Raw genomic sequence first — 22,221 nt, 5'->3', positions numbered from 1 at the left:
CCCTGCTAGGTGGTGCCACCTGGTGTCCAAAAAATGAAGTTGGCATGGATTGACTTAGGGCAAGGAGTCCTTAAGCAGAAAGGACCATAATTTTTTTTTTTTTTTCTAATTATGTAACCCAGCAGTATCTAGACAGGCATCAAAATAAATGTATTTTATGCTGATTATCAGTTTCCAAGGCAAATATCAAAGTGATTTACCCTCAGAAAGATGCGTCAAGATATAAGAAATTTGTTTTTAAGTTAAGCAGATTCATGAGAAATATTATACTTTCCGGTGGTAATAACAGTTTTGGTTCATTCTCATCAAAAGGAGACATCTCCTTATCACCTCTATGTTTACAGCTATGGGTAAAATGGGAGAAGCAGAGCTAGTGAGGGTAACTAATAAGGCGTTTCATATATTTAGAAGAAGCAGCATGAAGAATATTAAACATCCACCCTCTGGAATGTATTTTAATGAGAGGATTAGTAAAATGTCCCCACTTGTGTTTGAAAGATTGAGAAACTTCCAGATAGTTAGCTGCATGTCATGGCGGATGGAGAAAAGTATGTCTTTCGTTCAAGGAGCTTGTAATCTGCTTAGAGATGATGGTACCAAGAGAAATAATAGATTTCCTTAACGACATATGTTTAGAACCAATCCCTACATAGCTATTTTCTGGGATAATTTATAGAGCAAGTTTTTGATGCACATATTAAATCCTGCTTTAGCTATCGTTTGCCTCGTTTCGGTGAGGAGCTGTTGAGAGTAGGGATGAGTGACGGTGCCCATCCATCTACATTACCAACGCTCAGCATAGAGTCTGGCACATACAGGTCCTCAGTACCTTTTTGTCAAATGGCTGGATGACATCTCAAGGTTCCTGTTAGTCGCACGGTACTTGGAGTCTCACAGCCATCCCATTAATTTCCATGTTAAATTTCCCTTAAGATGCATGGACTATAAGAAATGTGGTCTTTCAAAATGTCACTCACTCTTAAGTGCCAAGCATTCACCAGTATCACATTTGAAATGACATTTTCTAGTAAGAGCCTCTAAGCAGCATAACACTCTTATTTAAAATGAGAAAATGGTGTCCATTTCTCCATCTCTTTCAATAATCTATATTAAATTTCCTTGTAAGCATTTGCTTAACAGAACATAAAGGCACCTAGTATGTGTTTATTATCATCCAAGAGCCAGCTGTTTAATGAGGTTCTTATTTTATCTCTAAGAAAATCTGGAGGCATTTGTATACTGTGGAATTACTTTACAAGAAGATGTTTCAGTACATACAATACTGTCAATATTTCAGTTTCGCAGATAAATGGTTGAGAACAAATCATCATCCTCTTTCTCATCTTTCATGGGTAGAAAAAAATTTCAAACTTAAACCTCTGTAGAATCTGCATTTAAATGAAGACTGCCAATTATCAAGTATGTTAATGGGGGATTCTTTGGACCAGAGTCGATCATAAGTAGTTTAATCTATTTCCAATACATATATACAAGTAAACAGAAGAAAATAAAAATCACCTGTGATCCCACCTAACACTCTGATTTTGTATATAAATAATAATGTGTTCTAATTATACAACCACATGCATACACACACATGAATTTGGCTGTGATTTTTTTTTAGCCAGAATAGATCTTAGAGTATACACCATTTAAATTTTTTCCTATTTTCTCAAAAAATATATTGTGAGTATCTTTTAACATCAACACTCCTTTTCTATCATTTTTCAAATGTCTGCATAGGATTTCATGATCTTCATATATTATAATTTACTCAACCAACTAGTAACATTTATGGTTTTATTTCTTCCGATGGCTGCCCCATGACTCTAAATAATATGTATATACTTCCATTTCTTGATTTATCAACTCCACACATATACATTGATTTCTTACTGTGACAGATGTGACATTTTAGGTAACTTAGCCCTGCCTTTCTCTCTCTCCTCCTCCAATTAACTTCCGCAAGTAATATCAATTTTGGTTGTGAGTACCTGTATAACTTTAAGTAATATATTTCAACCTCTAGTTCTTTAGACAGTGTACCTTAACTAAGTGGTTCATTCTTAATGGGGGAAATCACATGTAAAAACGGTTATTCTCTCTATTCCTTGGATCATAAAATGCCATATTTATGAAGGAATGCTTCACTAGAAGCAGGTCTATCTTTAGTCATAACAATGAAACCAGAGAGATCTGTGTAAGTACAAGGAAAGATATTGATATACGTGACTATATAAATTATAATAAGTATATATATTTATAAGCATAGATTATGTAGATTATATAGATTATAGACCCTTTCCAAATATATTGCTTTATTTATTGCCCAGAATAATTTTGTAATGTATACAGAACGACTGTTCTTACATATTATAGGTAAGGAAACAAGCAGGAAGAGTTTATGGCCATTTGAAGTCGCTGTCGTGGTCTCTTAGGTTCTGTTCTGTTTTGTTTTGGTTCTGACCAGCATCCACTTTTCCTTCTCTGTGGCAGTATTACTCTGAGCAAGAATCCCATCTTTCCCCAGTCTCAGTTCATGTGCTTCCAAGTAAAACCAATTACTGCCCTGAATTTATGAACAATGTGACTTAGACCTGAGACAGTAAATGAAGCACATTTCCCTGGCCACAGGTGGGTCTGGAATAGCAACAGAATCTATAAGGTGTACTAAGATTTATGTTGGGAATCATGGGACAAAGATTCTTGCTCTATCCTCCTGAAGAAAGATGCAGCCCTGGGACTTGCTGGCAACTATCTAGTGACCGGGTGGGGGAGATAACCCTGAAGAAGCTGAGCGAGGTGAGAGTTCAGCTCATTTCACGGGATCCTTTCCTGAGCCATTTCTACTCCTGCTGTTCAGTTACATCAGCCAACACAGACTCCCCTTGTGTTTACTCCAGTTTGGGTTGATTTCGTGTCAACTGTAATAATTGTACAGTTAATTCGTGACAATCCTGACACCACCACTTTTGACTTAAATCTAGGGCTCTTTCTACCCTCCCATGGTGCCTCTGAAAGTAATGTCTTTGTTCAGGATTCAAAAACACACACCTTCCAAGATGTCTCCATTATATCTTTTGCCTTCCTTCACAGTCTATTACACAATCTTTAGAAGTGCAAATCCATCACATGGAATTCATTTATGAACCAATACACATACATATTTGGGTATGACATTCCCTATATACTTGAAATAATAGCATGGATCAGAGAAAAGCTAATTTCAAAACTTTTTTGTTAAATAAAGTTACTTTTATCTTAAGATAATTCTGAATCATTTTAAGCCTTAGGGACACCACCCGCCACATGCCGCTGTGTACAAGAGTTACAGTCATCAAATTCAATTATAAATTAGTTGTCTGAAATTCAGAGCACGTTTAGCCTAAGAAAAAGTATTATAATTAGTTAGTGGCTCCTTAGATTAGCATAGAAAAGCTGATTTAATCTAAAATGTGGCTAAATTACTTTGTATTTGAATGAGGAATACTAGAGCACATTACTGTCAAAAAACTAACAATAAAACTTTTTTAAATACTAAGAGGATGGTTCTTAAGCAAGGAGGTTTGCTTGTAGAAGATGGAAAGACAAATGAAAGTGTGTGGCTATTCCAAAGAGGCTCCGGAGTCACTGCCAAGGCCATAGTGGCTGATGATTTAGGTCATTTACTGTACTTGATTTCACATCAAAATGTGTCTTTTCCTTTCCATGGGACAATAAAAGCTCTACCTCTATTCCTGAACTTCAAAACCACACGAAGATGGAACTGAGAAAGGGAAAATACAAAGGAGGTTTTCATTTGCTCTTTTAATATACGTTTCAAGTGCAAAGTCTCCATCTTCAGAAAGTTACTATCTAGAAAAGCAAATATACGTGTAAACCCAAGATTTCATGGCAGAGCTGGCAAGGAATCGATGGAGGCACATACGGAGATGGAGGAGGGACTTTAGCATGTGGGCTAGTGGTTCCCAGAGGAGGTGACTGAAGTACATGGTGAAAGACTTGATGGGGCAGAAGCAGGAGCAGGGAAGAGAGAGCTTTGCGCCTGTGAAGAAAGGCATGAGGCTACAAGCCAGAGAGATGTGTCTGGCTACTATGCGAAGTTAGGGTGAAGGAAGAGAAAAATGGAGAGACAAATGTTTGAACTCCTGGTCTGAAAGTCATGGAAAACTATTAAATAGGGTTCTTCCATGGGAACTAGAAGACAGTTGGGGATGCAGCATTAAAGGAGACGGAACGTGTGTGTGAGTAGATGTATAAAAAGAGATTGTCGCATCGCACAGCGAGATCAGCTCGGTGCTTTGTGACCACCTAGAGGGGTGGGATAGGGAGGGTGGGAGGGAGACGTAAGAGGGAGGAGATATGGGGATATATGCATACGTATAGCTGATTCACTTTGTTATACAGCAGAGCTAACACAACAATGTAAAGCAACTATACTCCAATAAAGATGTTAAAAAAAAAAGAGGGGCTTCCCTGGTGGCGCAGTGGTTGAGAGTCCGCCTGCCGATGCAGGGAACACAGGTTCGTGCCCCGGTCCGGGAGGATCCCACATGCCGCGGAGCAGCTGGGCCCGTGAGCCGTGGCCACTGAGCCTGCGCGTCCGGAGCCTGTGCTCCGCGACGGGAGAGGCCACAACAGTGAGAGGCCCGCGTACCACAAAAAAAAAAAAAAAAAAAAAAAAAAAGAGATTGCCATACGTGCTGTAAACTAAGTTTAAGAAGCAAGTGAGAAAAGTGAAGAGTAAAACACGTGGAGGATTGTGTAAAAGGTGAAAGAAGAAGTGGTCAGCAGACGGCACAGGGGGACAGAGAGTCTAGACCGGGGGTAACCTAGTTACAGGAGGCCCTCCGTATTCGCGGGTTCCTCATGGAACAATCCGAGGTTTAGTTAGTTGACTCAGCAGGCATGGGGCCCACAGATAGAGAGGGCTGACTGTACTATGCCATTTCATATAAGGGACTTGGGCACCTGTGGATTTTGGTATCCACAGGGGGCCTGGAACCCAATTCCCTGTGGATACAGAGGGACAGCTGTACATTAACGCTAAGTAGAGCTCCTGGAAGAGGCTGGTGGAGTCCGAATGCACCAGGTGGAAGAACGAGCTTGCAGGTTTGAATGTGTGGAAGTTTCCGTGTCAAGCATTCCTAATTTAGAATTATCTTTATTTTAAAGTTGAAACTCACTGGGGTCACTCTGCACAATACCTGAAATGCCAAAGCTGGGAAGCACAAGATTTCAGCTAGACTGGCAAGCGTCTGGTGCCTAGAAAGGAAAGGATCTTGCCATGGTGGGAAACACATTTTATTAAGACATGCAACGCACGGATAGGGGAGTAGAAAAGGCGCTACCAGTAATAACCACATATGGACCTGAGGAGATCTTAAATGGACTGTTTCAAATGCCCCCCAGGCTTGTGCTCAACAGTGTCAACATTCATCCTTGGAGTCTGCATTTTGAATGGAAAACTACTGTGCATGGTAGTGCTGAAAGTGGAAAGGCCAAACCTTTCCTTGGCTGTAGCTGCATGATTCTTTCCCAAGGCTCATTTGTGCTTTAGTCGTTTTGCTTTGCTTGGCCTTTTTACAACATGGCAGCTCAGGAAGTGAAGATGAGGGACTCAGCAGATTTTTAAAAATTTTTCCCCCAAATGTTCCTTTAATACTAGTATATCTTGGACAAAGATCCCTGATGTTTTAATTAATTGTTCTTGGTGTTTCTTTAAAAGCATCCTCTGGCATTTGTGAATCTGCCATGGCTTTTGCTCTTAATTTGCACTCACTGGTATTTTCCTTTAATGCAGGAGAGGCACTTCTCAGTAGCCAGGTAAAATATAAGTTTTTTTGGAGACTCTTTCTTGAAAGTTGCTGAATTCAGTGGTAACTTTAGGGTGGCAGCCTTAAGAAATGTCAGCTGGCAGAAAAAAAGAATAGTGCTGCCCTGTTGTTTCCTACTCCCCTCTGGGCGATCTGACTTTTAAAAATCCTTTGTTACTTTGCAATACATTTTCAAATGCATTTGAAGTAATTAACACCCTGAATTGAATCTTGTTGTCACATTTAATTACTCGATAGCTACCTTCCTCTAGGGTATCTGACTGTTGCCCAAAATGTTGGTCTTAATCTAAAAGCAAGAAGAGACCTCTGACATAGTGAAAGCCACCAAAGTGTCATTTATTAAATATAAATGGTAAGCATCTAAAGGGGAAAAGATGAAGGGAAAATTACATTAACTCTTAGCAGACGAAGCTCCATCATTTTGACTTGTCACGTGATGATTTTAAAATGTGTGTGTTTCTATAACGTGTTACATTTGCACTGATAAATAAAGAATATTCTGACTCTCAACTTCTATCTCCAATTTGCCAAAATTAGTATAAATACAACGGTTTCTATTAGTCTAGTATCTGGAAAGTGACTTAAGGGAAAAAGTTAAATGATATTGATTTGAAATGAAGAAAGCTTATTTATGTGCATTTTAGGAAGCCTAAGTGAATCAGCTAAATACATACACCGAGAACAAAAATGTTACCCTTTGAGTAGTATCTTGTAATAAGCTGGAAACACGCAGCTTATTAATGGTGTTAGAAATTAAGTGGCTAATGAAATGTTCCTACTCTTGGCGCTCTTCTGTGATAATAATTCCTTAAAAGTTAGGAATTGACTGTATCTCTATGACATAACAGAAAAGATACTATTAAAGCCACTAGGAATTATCACCAAGTAGAAGCATATTTTACATGGTCAAAGAAGCACAGGCCAAGTTCTGGTACTTACTATGTAAGGACTATGGCAACTGCATCATTCAACACACTCTCCCCAAACAAGAGTGTGTACAGGTCGGGGTCGACATGCAGTTCATGGAAAATGGCCAACACCGTCACTAGGGAAGACACACAGATACGCAGAGTTAGCTGGGACGTAGCCAGGGACTTGTCCTTGGTTGTGGTCACCTGTATAAAGCACTCATTAAATGTTCATCTTCTCAAATCCATCCCTATATACGCATCGAACCTTTAATCAAAAAACGATCTGACTGTTCACTTCCCTGCTTAGAGATTTCTCTGGGCTCGCTCCTCCCTGCTTACAAGAGAAAGTCTGAGCTCCTTGGTAGGAGTCTTCTATAATCTTCATGCTCTTTACCTTCCAGTATCTCTTCCTGCAACACTCCCACCCCCTAACCACCCTTTGCTGCCTCCCTCAAGCCACAAGGAACTTGCCAAAATTTTAAAAAATGACTCGTGTCATTTTTTAATTACCTTGGCATTTTGATTCACTTTACCAGAGCAGCTATTTGTTTCCCGCCCAAGTGCTACTGTTCCCCTCCTTCCTTAAATACATAAACACAGACACACACACAGACACACACACACACACACACACACACACACACTTCTTGCTCCCCAAAAAACCAAACCAAACCAAAACAAAAAACCTTTATTCAATCTTTAAAAGCCTTTCAAATTTCCCCTCCACCCCCCTGATCCCTCAGCAAAGACCTTGGGTCACTCCTGTTTGATGCATGAACGACTAAGTGAATGAATGAATGAATGTTGTTGCAGCGACTTATTCCTGTGAAGGGAGAGGTAGTCGGCACCTGGCTCTCATTCTCTCGAGATCACACTCATCTATAAAGATGGACTCAATGTTCCTAAAAGCAAGACCTAAGGATTCGTTTTTGGCAGCCTGCTGCATGGCTACTATATACCTCATGTCTGTATGGAGCCTTTGGGAGTACACCAGGGCAGTAAATAATCACACACTGATTAGCTGTGGTCATCAAAACTATTCAGCGTCTTGATACTTGAAACAGTCATGCAAAGTGTGAACAGCAATCATTAGGAAAATGATCCATTGAGTTGATTGCCAAAGGGGAAAAGAGGGTGGTTTAAAATGACACTGACGGTAAATTTTTAAGGCAGAGTGGGCATTTTCATTTCTGCTCTTTCTTTTCCTATTTCATGGGCCGTGAGGTTAGTAACTGTGTTGTATAAAAGAGTGCTGGGGGGAGAAAAAGCTGAGTTGGACTGTTTTGTAAGTAGAATCAAGAAGTTTGGCACTTGTCCTGCTATAATGGAAGGGTTTTAGTCAGACAATGACACAATCTGATTTAAACTTTGGAAATTAAGTTCAGGCAGCAGGGCAGAGGGCAGAATGGATGTGTGGCTAGAAGCTTTCCCAAATGTTCTGGCAAGAGATGAGTTGTACCAAGACAGGAAGATTCGGTTTCCTAAATTCTTGCACATCCTGCTCTGCCCTGAACATCCACCACCCTGGGTTCTGATAGGTCAGTGACCACCGTGCTTTGTATTTTACTTACTCATTGGTTCTCATCTTCCCTCTGTGTCACTAGCCCTTAGCACGGTGCTAGAATATATTAAGCCTTTAGTAAGTGAATGAATAAAAGATAATGTCAGGGAGGATAGAGCAGAGGTGACAATACCCACAAGATATTTGGGATGGAGAATTGGTGGGTTTTGGTGCTTGAGAGACAGCAAGGAGTGATCCTGGTTTCGACCCTGGGCAGTTGGTAGATGGGCTGCATAAGAGAAATTAGTTTGTAGACAGGGGCATTTTGTAAGTTTGGTTTTTGACATGTTGACTTAAATAGCCAGGTAGAATTTCCAATGGAAATTTCAATAAGAAAGCTGGAAATAAAAGGCTGTAAGCTGAGCTGGACAGAGTTAAAGCAGAAGAAAGATTTGAAGTGTTATAAGCATGTAGATGGGACATAAAGCCACAGGAGTGGCTGAGATTGCCTGAGCAAAGTATATAGAAAGAGAAGAGAGTTCATGAGAGATCCTTGGGGAACACTTACAGCTAAGGGTTACGTGGAGAAAAAGAAGCATGAAATATACGCGTGGGATATTTGCCAAACCTGACCCTAAGCATGAACAAGTTGGCTGAAAACCATATTCATCACGCATAGAGTTTTAGTTACTAAAAATTATCCTAGGGAAAGGAGAATTGAATTCAACAACTAGCTCTGAGGTAAAGAGACAACAGATACAAAATGTCACGAATTGGCATGACAATTAGCCGGCTCCCATTTTACTAGGCATAGAGTCAATTTCATTATTCTAGCTGAGTAGATCCTTAATCACGATAGGCAGAACCGCAGAGATGTCCTCTACGCTAGCATGTAGCTGTTCACATTTGCCAGCACCCTTAGCCTTTGCAGGCGGTCGTAGGAGGGGCTAACAATTACCTCTGCTAAGTAACCTCTGTCTACTGCTAGGATAGTCAAGACCCTGCATCTAATCAAAACAAAGAGACTTCCATTGGGGGTTTTAATTAGCAACATTTTCCTTTTGCTAGGATTTTGTGGAATAAAAGTAAGTTTTAAATTAGAAAATTCTATCATGGAAGCTCTATTGAATATTGGCTGTTGTTTTATTATGACTGTTGATTTTCCAAGCTTTGAAGATGACTTGCAGCTTGTCTGGAAACACAGGTTTCCTAGGCTCACGAATAGGGATGTAAGGCCCAGGGTTTCTTTCCCCACATACCCAGTTACGAAGTCCACCCTGGGCTGGGATGGACTCTGCACCTTTCCAGTGAGAGCTCTGGGCCTTAGAAGGGAAAGGCTCTTAACTGAATATCCAGTTTTGTTCAAAACTGTTCTGACATTCCCACAATTCCTTTTTTTTTTGCGGTACGCGGGCCTCTCACTGTTGTGGCCTCTCCCGCTGCGGAGCACAGGCTCCGGGAGCGCATGCTCAGCGGCCATGGCTCACGGGCCCAGCCGCTCCGCGGCATGTGGGATCTGCCCGGACCGGGGCACAAACCCGTGTCCCCTGCATCGGCAGGCGGACTCTCAACCACTGCGCCACCAGGGAAGCCCCCACAATTCCTTTTGCACAAAGAACTGAACTCCACTTCATAAACGTTATCCCACACAAGAGAGAAAGCTATTACTCTGTGCATTCCTATTTACCCTGTGAAGAAATGGAACGGCTTGGAAATAGAGCCAGGCAGTGTGTCCTACAAGAGGAAGTATTTGCTGGGACCACAAATGAGTTGAATAGGTGAGTCAGGAAATTAGCCGCCCACTCTCGCTGCTAAGCTTAGAGCTTTTAAAAAACACATTTAATTAGCTCGCTGGCAGGGCTCAATCTCACACACAGTGTCCAAGACTCTGTGTCACTTTCCCAGGAGAGAATCTCTTGGAACAGCTGTGGACATGCTCACACAAGCTCTGCCCACGTGTTGCTGGGTTTGTAAGGACAACCTAGGGCCGAGGCTGGGCTGAAAAGCAATGCATAGTTAGATGAGCCTTCTTGTGACAGTATGAGGAGAACATTCTAGACCCCATGTGGATAAGGAGGGGAGAAGACACAATCCAATTTCTTAAGCCTCTGATTTTATCAGGGGATTCAGTCATATTTGCCTTTGTCATGCTGTAGTTGCACCCATTGCTTAGTGGTGGGTTGGAAGCTCCGCTTGGGGCTCAGGACCCCTCCCCAACACATCCCCTTTCTACTTGACTTTTCAGCTGGAGAAATATCCGCTTTGTCTCCCAAATTGGTAGTAAGGAATACAAGCATACATAACTTTATGCCCAAACACACACACACACACACACACACAAACACACATAACTACCCCCAGGTAAGAGCAGCGGATGGTTGAGAAATGTCACTGACTCACTGGAGATATCTGAGAAAATAGTTTCAGAAATCAAACAGCGAGGGGTCTTGGGGGAATGAATGAGGCAGCGGAGTGGATGGCACTTCTGAGAAGCTGGTGATAAAGCGAAGCCTATGGAGCAGAAAGCCAAGAGAGGCTTTCTCTTCAATTTCTAAATTACAGGTTGAGCAGAATAAGCGGAAAAAGAAGTTGAAGAGAGAGGAAAAAGAGGGGAACCCCTTTAAAGCATTGAAACTATTATTTTCTCATCTCAAGTGTAATAACCATACCTGGAGATAAAAATTCAGATAATGACTGGCTGACCCCATCAGTACCTCAATGTGTTGACTCTTAAATGATGTTTTGCTTTTCTTTTTTTTTTTTTTTTACTGCTAGCTTTTGAACTGACTTCTTTCCTAATGCTCTTTCAGTCACTTCTAAGTCTTCAGGGTGATTTAGTGACAGTCCCTTCCCTAGAATCTCCATTAGCAGCTCTCTGACCCATATTTTCTTGGTGTTTTACAAGGAATTTAAATTTCAAATGATATGGGTCTATGGACAACATCACACAATAGTTCCTACCCCTGTTGCTCTAAGTCATCACTGAGCCTTGTCAAAATGCTGGCTTTCCCTGGAGAGTGCTCTCTGTGGTTTTCTGTGCAAATCAGTATGTATGACACTTGTCCCTGACACATGGAGAATCAAAAATGTCTCTGGCCTGTGCAGCTGAACCATGTCAGGCCTGACAGGTGGAGAACCCTGGTAGTCTCATAAATAAGGTAGCATTTTTGCATTTCCACAAGTGATTATTGGGGAAATGTGGGATTTTTTTTTTACTCATGTAATTCCTATAGAAGAAATTCTCCTGTAACTCTTCCCACTTTTCTGAAATATTATACAGAGTGAGATTTCAAGGAGAGGCTTCCAAAAAAGTTGAGGTATCCTAGTACAGGCTCGAATACTGGAATTATTTTGAGCCTAAACCTTCTCAGTGAAGCCTTGGCAGCAGAATCAGTGCATGTACTGGTTTTGCCAGTCAAGCTTTGCTAATCATATCCTAGAATTACAACTAGAAAACCTAACCCTTCTGAAATAAGCCAGAGAAACTATGCCAGACCTAGAAAGCTAACCACTAGATTTACTTCTTTGAGGTTATTCTAAATCATTAGTTACACAAATCATCATGGATGATTTAACCCTAAAATGCTGCAATTTTATTTTGGCCATCAATATGATATGTTATTTTGGTACCGAGTTAGTAGTGGAGAAAATACCATATGCAAGCTCACTATTGAAGCCCTCTTCACCAGGGATCCTTGGGAGAAACAGGCCCTAATGTCCCAAGGCAATGGTTTCAAAGTATGGTCCAGGGTCCTTTGGGAGTTCCTGAGACCTATCCAGGAAGATTCCCCAAGGTCAAAACCATTTTCAGAATAATATGACAATGTCACTTGAGTTTTTCCTTCTTATTATGTCATCTGTGTACAGTGGAATTTTCCAGAAGCTATATGATGTGTGCGAGTGCAACTGAATGCAGAAACAGATGTGAGAATCCAGCTGTCTTCTACTACACCACATATTAAGGAGATTTGAAAAGATGTAAAACAATGTCACTCTTCTCAGTAAATTTTTTTGTTTGGGAAATAAATTTATTTTTATAAAAATATGTCATTTAGCTTATAAATGGTTTATGATGGCTATTTTAAATAGATCAATGAAAATACGTTAAAAAATTTAAAGTTCTAACATGGTAAAAATTGATAGATGTAACACCCATAAACAAAAAGCTCCTTGAGGTCTTTCCTAATTTTGAAGAACTGTAAAGTGGTTGGGGCACCAAAAAGCTTGAGAACCATTGTCCAAAGACATTTGTTGTATTTAATGAATTAATTTACATCCTCTGCAGCCAGAATGATACTGGCTAAGCATCATCTTTGAGAGGAATGAGAAAATAGTTGCTCAAATCATTTTCTGTAGAATTTAACTCTCTTGTTGGATTCCTGTTGAGAAAGCCACCCTAGATCTTAACACCTTTTGCTACACTATAACCAGCTGATTCTTCTGGCATCTATGTAGAGGATTTCTAAAACTCCCACATGAGGAAAATTATTCTTTTCATATGAATTCCACTGGCACATTTCTGGAATCACAGTTCTGTCATGAGTGTTTCTGTTTGTTTAAGTCCGTTTTGGGAATGTAAGTGCTTTGTGGACAGAGATTATTTCTTCAGTATATGAATAATAAAAACATTGACAATCATACGTCCTTTCCTTGACTTCAAACATGGCTGAATGTTGTTCCATAATAATCTACTTCCTCTTTTGCTTTAAAACCAGGAGTACAGTCCTTAGTGGTTACTGAGAATATAAAAAGGTAATCAGAAGATCACAAGGTTTGGCATTAAGAAAAAAAAGATATTTAAAGATTAGGAAGGGAGAAACCTGAGAATAAATACAGGGGTCGGGGGGATGTTTCCCAGGTTCCATATCTGGGAACTTATGGGCTGAAATCTATTGGCACTTTAGCTGCTGCTTTAAAATTTTTCCCAAAGGTACCTGCAACAGAAATATTCTAAGTTTAACATTAGCACAGAACATAAACATTTAAAATAAGGCCCACTTTTTCTCACCAATGGGGTTTAATAAGCCATGGTGCAGTTTAATGGGGAATCTTTGCAGTATGCTCAATATCTGAGTGAAGGTGGCTCACCCTGTCATCAACAAGCGTTCTCCAGTCAGGATTACGACAAGCATTTTGCCATTTTAAAAATGAACACAGTAGGCAAGGGTTTGCCTACAAATCATGAAATAAATTCAGAGAAAAGCTCAGTGGAGCCATAAAGCAGACAAAGCTTGGATGGGTCATCAATGGAAGGTAAAAATATCACTGTGACCCATTAAATGTAACAATTGTAGGAAAAAAGATGGTAGTGTTAGTCATGATCATAATAAGTGGGTTTCACAAATAAATTTTTCTCTTGCTACAAAAAGATATGAAACAAGCAGGTATCTTATACCATCATTGCCCAATCTGTGGATCAAGACCCTGAGGGACATCACAGAAAGGTTTCAAAGTAGAAGGTGCATATTCCTGCTTTCTAAGCAGTTTAGACAAGCTGCTAAGGGCGAACAGGAGTAATATTGAGACGAGTCCACACTGGGCCTATGTGAGAGAGAGGGGAAACGGGACAGGAGGAGAGGGATCATACCATGTGTCCAATCATTCATGTCATCACTCTGTGAGGTCGCCTGGATAATGCCTGCCCTCCCCCCGCCCCACCAAAGATGTCCATGCACTAACCCCTGGAACCTGTGCATATATAACAGGTTTACATGGCAAAAGGGACTTTGCAGATGTAATTAAGGTTCCCTTAAAATGGGCATATTATGTTGGATTATTCGGGTGGGTCCAACCTAATCACACAGGCTCTTAAAAGCAGAGAAATTTCTTTGCCTGGTCAGAGATGCAGTTGAAGGCAAGGCAGAAGAGAGACTGAAAAAAAGAGGGAGTCAGGAAGATTCCAAGGGTGCAAAGGATTCAACACTCCATTGCTAACTCTGAGATGTAGGGACTCATTTGCAAGGGCCAGAGGGAGATCTCTAGAAGCCAAGGTATTCCCAGCTTTCAGCCAGCAAGGAAACAGGAACCTCAGTCCTATAACTGCAAGGAACTGGATTCTGCCAACAAACAGAATGACCCTGGGAGAGGGTTCTTCCTAGAGCTTCCCTGTAAGAGCTCAACTAGCCAACACCTTGATTTTGGCCTTGTGAAACCTGGAGTAGAGACCCCAGTTGAGCCAACCTGGACTACTGACCTATAGAACTATAAAATAATAAATTTGTGTTGTCTTAAGCTGCAACATTTCTGGTAATTTGTTATAGCAGCCCTAGCAAATGAATACACTCTGCTACCCTCTCACCATAGGAACTACAAAATGGCTAAACTTCCAGGCATTTGACTTTTCAATATATGAGTTATTGAGTGGGGATGTAGCTAGAACGGCCCTTCAGTCCTCCCGGCACCTACCCCACCATGGGTAGAAAAGAAGTCACTTAGACAAATCTTTTAGCTCATGCTTAGCAAGGGAAAACCTGGACCGATGAGAAGGCTGTGGGTTTGAAAATATTTGTGCATATGGGGCCCTCTGTGCTAATTAATTATCCATGCGAGTCACCCTTGGTACGATCATCACACACAACAGATCACTCGTTTACTCAGAATGTATTACTTTATAGCTCATCAGATCACTTTATTTTCCAGTGTTTATTTTATATGACCTACACTGTGAAGAACTGGTGCTGAAGTGGGAATGATGACTTCCAAACCAGTGTGGAAAGTTAGCACAATTGGGTATGCCAAGTCTAAAGCAAGCAAGCCAAAAGTCATAAAGCAGCTCTCAGGATAATTTTTGTTTTTCTTCTTTGAACTTTGTTTTGTATTTTATAAATTTTTTTACAATAAGCATGCACTAATTTTAGAATAAGAAAGGTAAAAACCATCTTAAAAACTGGCCAAACTTAATAAGGAGATACAGCATGGAAGCCGGAGTCTCTTCCCACGGCCCAGGATGCCATATGTGAGGACCCCTCACCTCCTCCCTTTCTCTCAGAACTTCCTCCCTGGGCTTCCAGACTGTTGAGCCCTCTATGTGACATGACACTGTGGACACTTCTTGTCCTTCCAAGTGCTCTCCTTTGTGCTGGGGACACAATTTCCCTTCAACCCCTCTTGTCTCTTTTTCTCTCTCTCCTGTGTAAACTCAAGCAGATGCTGCCCAGGAACTCCTCCTCAGTTCCCTTCTCACTCCACCAACTCTCCCTGAGCAATCTCATCCACACTAAGTAATCTCAATCCCCAGCCCATCTCTTCCTCTCCCTCAGCTACAGACTCCCGTATCTAGCCACTGCCAAGACAACTCTACCTGGAGTTCTTCTACTGGAACAAATACTTGTTAAGCATCACTGTGTGCCTGGCACTGGGTATGGATGTGCTATAGATTCCCTATCCCCCAACCAGCCTTTGTCAATCGGCTGCTTTGCCCTTGAACTACCAATCTCAAGGAATGGCATCATCACCTACCCAGAAACATTTTGTTTGTGTTAAAAAATGTGACTTATGTTATTTACAATGGAAAAATCTCTGGCATTATAGGATATAATTTCAAGAGACAAGGCACACTTTGCAGTTCAGTGGTTTACAAGGTTAGTCAAGGAAAGAAAAAGAAACCAGTTCCAGAGGTGCTATATTACATCAGATACTGCAGTGTGAACTAGCTTTGTCATCTCTGAAATTTTAGCCCTCTACAGTAATCCTTTCTGGATTGGAAAATAATATAAGCAGGCAGAAGTTCAGGTGCAGGTAAATGCTTTTTCTTATGTGAAAGCAGTATTAAAAAACAAACAAACAAACAAAAACACCTCCCAAAAAACAGCCTGCAAGCATTTTTACTTTTCTTTAAATTGGTCTCCTTGGATAAAAAGTTGGTCATCACTGGTATCTGTTATTCATCTATATATTTGTTGATGCCTTTGATAGTTTTGGCAAGCAGCAGGCAATTAATTCTGTTGACCTAATGAGTGAACAAATGAATGAAACTTGAAGGTCATGCGCCATGTGGCTAACTCCTTGAAGATCAGACCGGCTCCTGCCTCTCTTGTGTCCTCCCATTGTGGTCAATGATTTCTTTGCCCACTCACTGACCTGATAGCACTTGTTATAAAAAGCGGTTTTTGTTTCAGTTCAAGATAATACGTTGAACACTACAATGTGTTTTTTTATAGTACCCAGGTAAAAGGTCAGTCCCTGTCCTTTCTTGGCTGTGTTCTAGAAAGAGGGAAGCCACTTTTCAAGGAATCCTAACCCCAGGGGCTTCTGAGAGGCTTTGTAAAGCAAGGGGACTCAACCCAGGCTGCTACTTGGGGTGCTCTCCTGGCTCCTTAGGCATCTCACCCTTCAGGAGGTGCTCACTTTCAGGTTGTGCAAGTGCTGACGCTGCATTTACATGACTCTGAGAGTGAGTGCTGCCTTCAGTGTGACTCAGTAGTTGCCTCATTGCCCCATGGTTTTGACCTCAGTCAGCCAAGCCAAACCCTAAAGGGAGTCAGAGGGTGCTCTTGTCCAAGGAAACACTCTCCAAGAAATTTCTGAATCCAATTTTCCCCCATATGCAATATCTTCTTTAACACATAAATGGAAAGTGTGGGCTGGACACTGACTTTCAAAACTTCTGTTCTGCAGGTCTGTCTTTGAGCACTGCTGAGAATGAACTGCTTTCATTTAAGCGGAGCCATTCTGTTCCCCAAAGCAGTGAGCCAGAGAGGTCTGTCAGCCACAGCTGTTTCCCAGCTGTCCATGGAGCTGTTGAATTGCTTCAAATAGTTTTTCAGTGTATTCTTGAAATCCCATCCTCAGAACACCTGGAGTCTTGCTTTATCCACTCTCAATATCCCGGGCATTTATATAGTTGGTTGTCACCCACTATCTTCTCTAATTCTGTTCTGTGGAGCTGACTTTCCATAACTAGGCTTCCAATTTCTGAAGCAAGACCTTTGCGCCAAGACCTTGCTATTCACAACTCTGTTCTGAGGTAGACATAATGGTTGGGAACTTGACTCTGACGTGAAACCAACCTCTGTTCGGATCCCAGCTGCAATGCAAACGAACTTGGTGATCTTGAGTCAGTTACTTAACCTCACTAAGCTTTCAGTAAGCTTCATTGGCAAAAGGGAGATAAAAATATTCCCTCCCTCGTAGGTTTTTGGAGAATGATTAAGTGGGATAATTTATGTAAAGTGTCTGGCATATTGTATTTCAGTTAATGGTGGTTACCATTAACGCTATTATTCATGTCATCAAAACCATCAGAGGGTTTGTCCGTTATAAAATGGAATGACACCTTCTACTCGTGTGTTTCCCCTTTGATACTCAAAAATGCCTTCAAGAGAGGTAAATAGATATTATCAAGCAGAGAAGTGACGAAAACTCTTCTCTGCCTCCCTCCATTTCTCACGAATTACCCCTTGAATTTCTGCATTTGGAAAGAACACCTACTCCTACTCAACGTACATTTACTTTCTCTTTCTGAGTCTCAAGGTCCCCGTCTAAAAATGAGATTGAGAGAGCTTGTCTTTAAGGTCCTTCCAAAACTAAAATTCTATGGCTCTCAGACCTAAACTCCAAACTGTAGACTCTGGGTGTGGAGAGTGCATATTTTCCTAATTATGCTGATGGAGCCTGGGTGGGAACTGAGATCAGGGGTTGCAGAGCAACAGGTGCATAATAGTGTCAAAGACAAATGATCATGAGCTTGACTCTTCTGCATAAGTGAGGAGAGAGCTGTTATAATAGCAAGAGTGTGTGCTCTTGATTTGACCCTGGCCCCCAGAATTATCAAGCCAGGACACCCCCAAAGGGAGTCTGAGCCTAGGAAGATCTTGCTAATATTGAGCAGGTCATGCCATCTGTGGCCTGAATAGGAATTAAAAAAAAACCCTGCTCATACGGCCACCTCTTATAGGAGAGAAACACGGTTTGTGGTTCCTCCAACTGACATGTTGTCTTCTTGAATCAAGCAAAATACTGTCTTGAAGGAGGTCCTATGCCTTCCCAGGACCCTCTTCCCACAAGAGTGATACAAGAGTTCATGGGGCCCTTCCTCCGAGCTCACAAAGCTGCCTGACTACCTCTGTCTTATCTTTTAAACTTACTGCCAGTTGTCATATTTATATCCCCCTTTAGACTGGAGTTTCCTGAGGGCAGGATCAGTATTTTGCTTCTCACTCCCTCTCTCAGGCACTCCTATAGTACCTAGTGCATAGCAGGTGCTGAATAAATGTTTGTTAAATGAAATAAACAATAAAGTGAGAACTTGACTATTAGGTTTCATTTTGTGCTAAGCCTAATGGGCACATCACTGTTCTATGATATTTTGAGAAATAACAGTGGTGTAGGACAAAGAATGTTGGATACACTTTGTCTCCCATCTCTGCCACTTATGACCCTTGTAGACTTAAATAAACCACTTAAGTATTTATAATCTTAAGTTTCTTAAAATGGAGATAATTGACTTGCTGTGGTGATGATCAGATTATATGATATATGTGTACACACTTAGTTAATTGTTGTTATCACTAAATGGTATACTTTCCAGGTAGAAAAATTCAGATGGAGGTTTTCATTTGCTACCAATTGGTGGCTTTGGGTTCTAAATTTTGACTTAACAGATGCTTTGATGGTTAGAATAAGGACATTACTGATTTTAGAGCTGGCTGCACGTTAGCTGAAGTCAATAATACATTTTGATCATACAGATGTTAGTGTCTTATAGAAAACATAGTCTAATCATCTAAGAAAATAGAAGTCCTGGCTTTTGTGTCAATTTTTCATTGACTTACTATAAAATCTTAAGAAAAACCCAACATTTCTCTGTGCCTCAATTATTTCATCTAAGAAATGGATCCTCTCTACCCAAGAAAACTACATGAAAGTAATTGAAATACTGCGAGTGGAAGCTATTTCAGTTCACTGCAAGAGATACATAATATAAATTCAACCTGTTCTTTTTATTTCTGGATAAATTAGCTCAAGAATAGAATCTGGGTTTATATGATGGTGTTTTATAGACCTGGGTTTATGTAGAGACTTTTAAACTGATGCTATCCCAGTGTGTTTAACATGGAATTGGACAGACACAAAAAAATGCAACCGAATACTATTTTTTTGTTTTGCGGTACGCGGGCCTCTCACTGTTATGACCTCTCCCGTTGCGGAGCACAGGCTCCGGACATGCAGGCTCAGCAGCCATGGCTCAGGGGCCCAGCTGCTCCGCCGCATGTGGGATCCTCCCAGACCGGGACCGGGGCACGAACCCGTGTCCCCTGCATCAGCAGGCGGACGCTCAACCACTGCGCCACCAGGGAAGCCCCGGAATACTATTAAATGACACCGTGTACAGGTTTGAAGCACAGATTGCCTCGTAAAAATGGCTGGTCTGTCTACAGTCTCTAGAAGCCTGCTGCCTTCTATGGGAAGTACGCTGGTCTAATATCCTCTGACTTCCTCAGAGGTGTAATTTTTTTCTACCTGGAATTCAGTGAAAACGTATGAAAAGACCCCGAATGATCCCTCACTGCTTTGCCTTCTTCCACAGCAATACTAATACAGTACTTCTCTACCAAATATTACACAACAGAGGTAGAGTCACCCAAGTTTCTCTACAGATAACTGTAGGCAAATGATTTAGGGACATGATCTTATACTGTATGTGAGCTTTTTTTTTTTTGAATATGGGAATAAAACCATCTCAACGTCTTCCTATGCTGCTTAGCAGATATTAAATGAATGTTGTCTTTGTTCGCAAAGCCAGTCCTGGTGCTGAAGAGACTGCTTTGTAAATTACATCTTATTTTTTTTTGTCTGCAGATAGAAAGTTATTCAGTTTTCTCTTGAATTTCTGTGTAGAATGCTGCTAACACCAGTGCTGAGAAACCACAAACTTGGTGTATTCGGAAACTCTGAAATGCAGAGGCAGAGAGGACCAAAGAGGAAAAAGAACAATATATATGACTGTAAAAAAAGAAGCTATAGGGCTTCCCTGGTGGCGCAGTGGTTGAGAGTCCGCCTGCCGATGCAGGGTACATGGGTTCGTGCCCCGGTTCGGGAAGATCCCACATGTCGCGGAGCGGCTGGGCCCGTGAGCCATGGCCGCTGATCAAACATTGTCATAATCAGAAGACTTTTCATTGTTTAGTTCTGTCTTTTCAGGTCCCTTTGATCACACACTCTCTTCACTATTGTTTTTCAATATTTAATTGTGGTCTTCATTCATTTCTTTTGTTTGTATTATAGCTTTTTTTGCGGTACGCGGGCCTCTCACTGTTGTGGCCTCTCCCGTTGCGGAGCACAGGCTCCAGACATGCAGGCTCAGGCCATGGCTGGGCACCCGGCCAACTGAGCACTCTATTAAGTTGTGGTTCTGGGATGACATATGAGAGATTGCACTTCTAACCAATTCCAAGATGATTCAAAAGTCTTTAATATTAGAATAGCAGACATTTCTGTTCCCCTTTGATTTATTCTAAAAAAAAAAAAAAAAAAAAAAGTCAGGGCTTCCCTGGTGGCACAGTGGTTAAGAATTCATCTGCTAATGCAGGGGACACGGGTTCGAACACTGGTCCAGGAGGATCCCACATGCCGCGGAGCAACTAAGCCTGTGCGCCACAACTATTGAGCCTGTGCTCCAGAGCCTGCGAGCCACAACTACTGAGCCTGCGCCCACAGCTATTGAGCCTGTGTGCCACAACTACTGAAGCCCACGTGCCTAGAGCCCATGCTGCACAACAAGAGAAGCCACCGCAATGAGAAGCCCACGCACCGCAACGAAGAGTAGCCCCCACTCGCTGCAACTAAAGCCCACACACAGCAATGAAGACCCAAAGCAGCCAAAAATTAATTAATTAATTAATTAAAAAAAATCAAAATTCTAACCAGAGAGTTCAATGACAAATGAAAAAATATAAGAGACAGCCCAATTAAGTCACCCTTACTGGAGAGGCTTTTCTCCAAAAATAACAGTTCTGCTTTTAATTATAGATTCTTGGGTCTATTAATCAGCCATCTTCCTCAAGGCTAAGCTTGGTGCAAATAACAGAGAAGGATTCAGCAAAATGCCTTGTTTAATTAAAAAGAATTTAATTAAAAATATTTTTATACACATGACCAATCACCATTATTTATGCAGATGTTCCTTCGTGCTTTGGAAAGGCTTTTTTTCTTTCTTTTCCTCCTTTGTTAAAAAAATATGCTGTTCTTCTGCAAGAACTACTGTGAAATGAGAAGCACTACGATTGGTAGTTAATACCTATTTTTATCAAAACAGCGGTGTAGCTCGCACATCACCCGTGCAGCCGTAACCATAGTAACACCAAATAGAAAGGGTCTTCTTCGGATTATCAACACGATCAAAGGTAAGATAGTTCATGTGCCTCTGGAATAGTTACACTGCAGCAAACTTCAAAGGATAAAGGTGGCTTTTTTCCCCTTACAACTTAAATGTTAAATGAAAATAGTGACTTGCAAGTATGGTATATAAAACCACCTTTCATTTTGGAAGACTCTTATTTCCTCTAAGTGTTAATAATAGAAAAGATGAAAACTCAGTGCTGTTCATCTGTCCAGAGCTTCCATCTGATTATGCTGAGGAGACAATAATAATCATGTTGCCAAGCTGGAGAATTTGTTACAGGTAAAACCCTACCCTTGGGCACCCTGCAGGATGAGAAGTCATATTTTGTGCCCATGTACTCAGAGGGTGGCTTTGGTCAGTGGTGATTGTAGACACACATTATGTGGGATAAGCTACAGTCAGTGACTCAAGGTGTGGACTGGCAGTCAAATTATGAAGAAAAGGAGCCTTTAATTAGAGAAGTGGAACTCGTTTGAAAGAGCAGTGAAGTACCAACCCAAACACAGATCTGAATTTGGCTTTATAATTTGTGGTAGTATTAGAATGGGGTGAGGAGGGGATAAAAGGCTAGAGCACTCCTTCTTAATTATTCCATGATCTATATAATCCAAAACAGAGGCTGGTATTCAA

At 41.1% G+C, this 22,221-nt stretch overlaps 1 protein-coding gene across 1 annotated transcript in view; it reads right to left on the bottom strand.

Annotated features, from left to right (window-relative positions):
• Positions 1–22,221, bottom strand: part of SLC9A9 (solute carrier family 9 member A9) — a 547,504-nt gene that overhangs the window by 346,396 nt on the left and 178,887 nt on the right. Inside the window, exon 6 of the mRNA XM_007446943.1 lies at positions 6,777–6,882. Within this exon, the coding sequence (XP_007447005.1) occupies positions 6,777–6,882 (106 nt within the window). The remainder of the gene's footprint in view (positions 1–6,776; positions 6,883–22,221) is intronic.

This window comes from Lipotes vexillifer, unplaced genomic scaffold, assembly GCF_000442215.2.
Source record: "Lipotes vexillifer unplaced genomic scaffold, Lipotes_vexillifer_v1.1 scaffold40, whole genome shotgun sequence".
NCBI classification, from domain to species: domain Eukaryota; kingdom Metazoa; phylum Chordata; class Mammalia; order Artiodactyla; family Lipotidae; genus Lipotes; species Lipotes vexillifer.
This window is presented reverse-complemented; position numbering and strand designations above follow the sequence as displayed.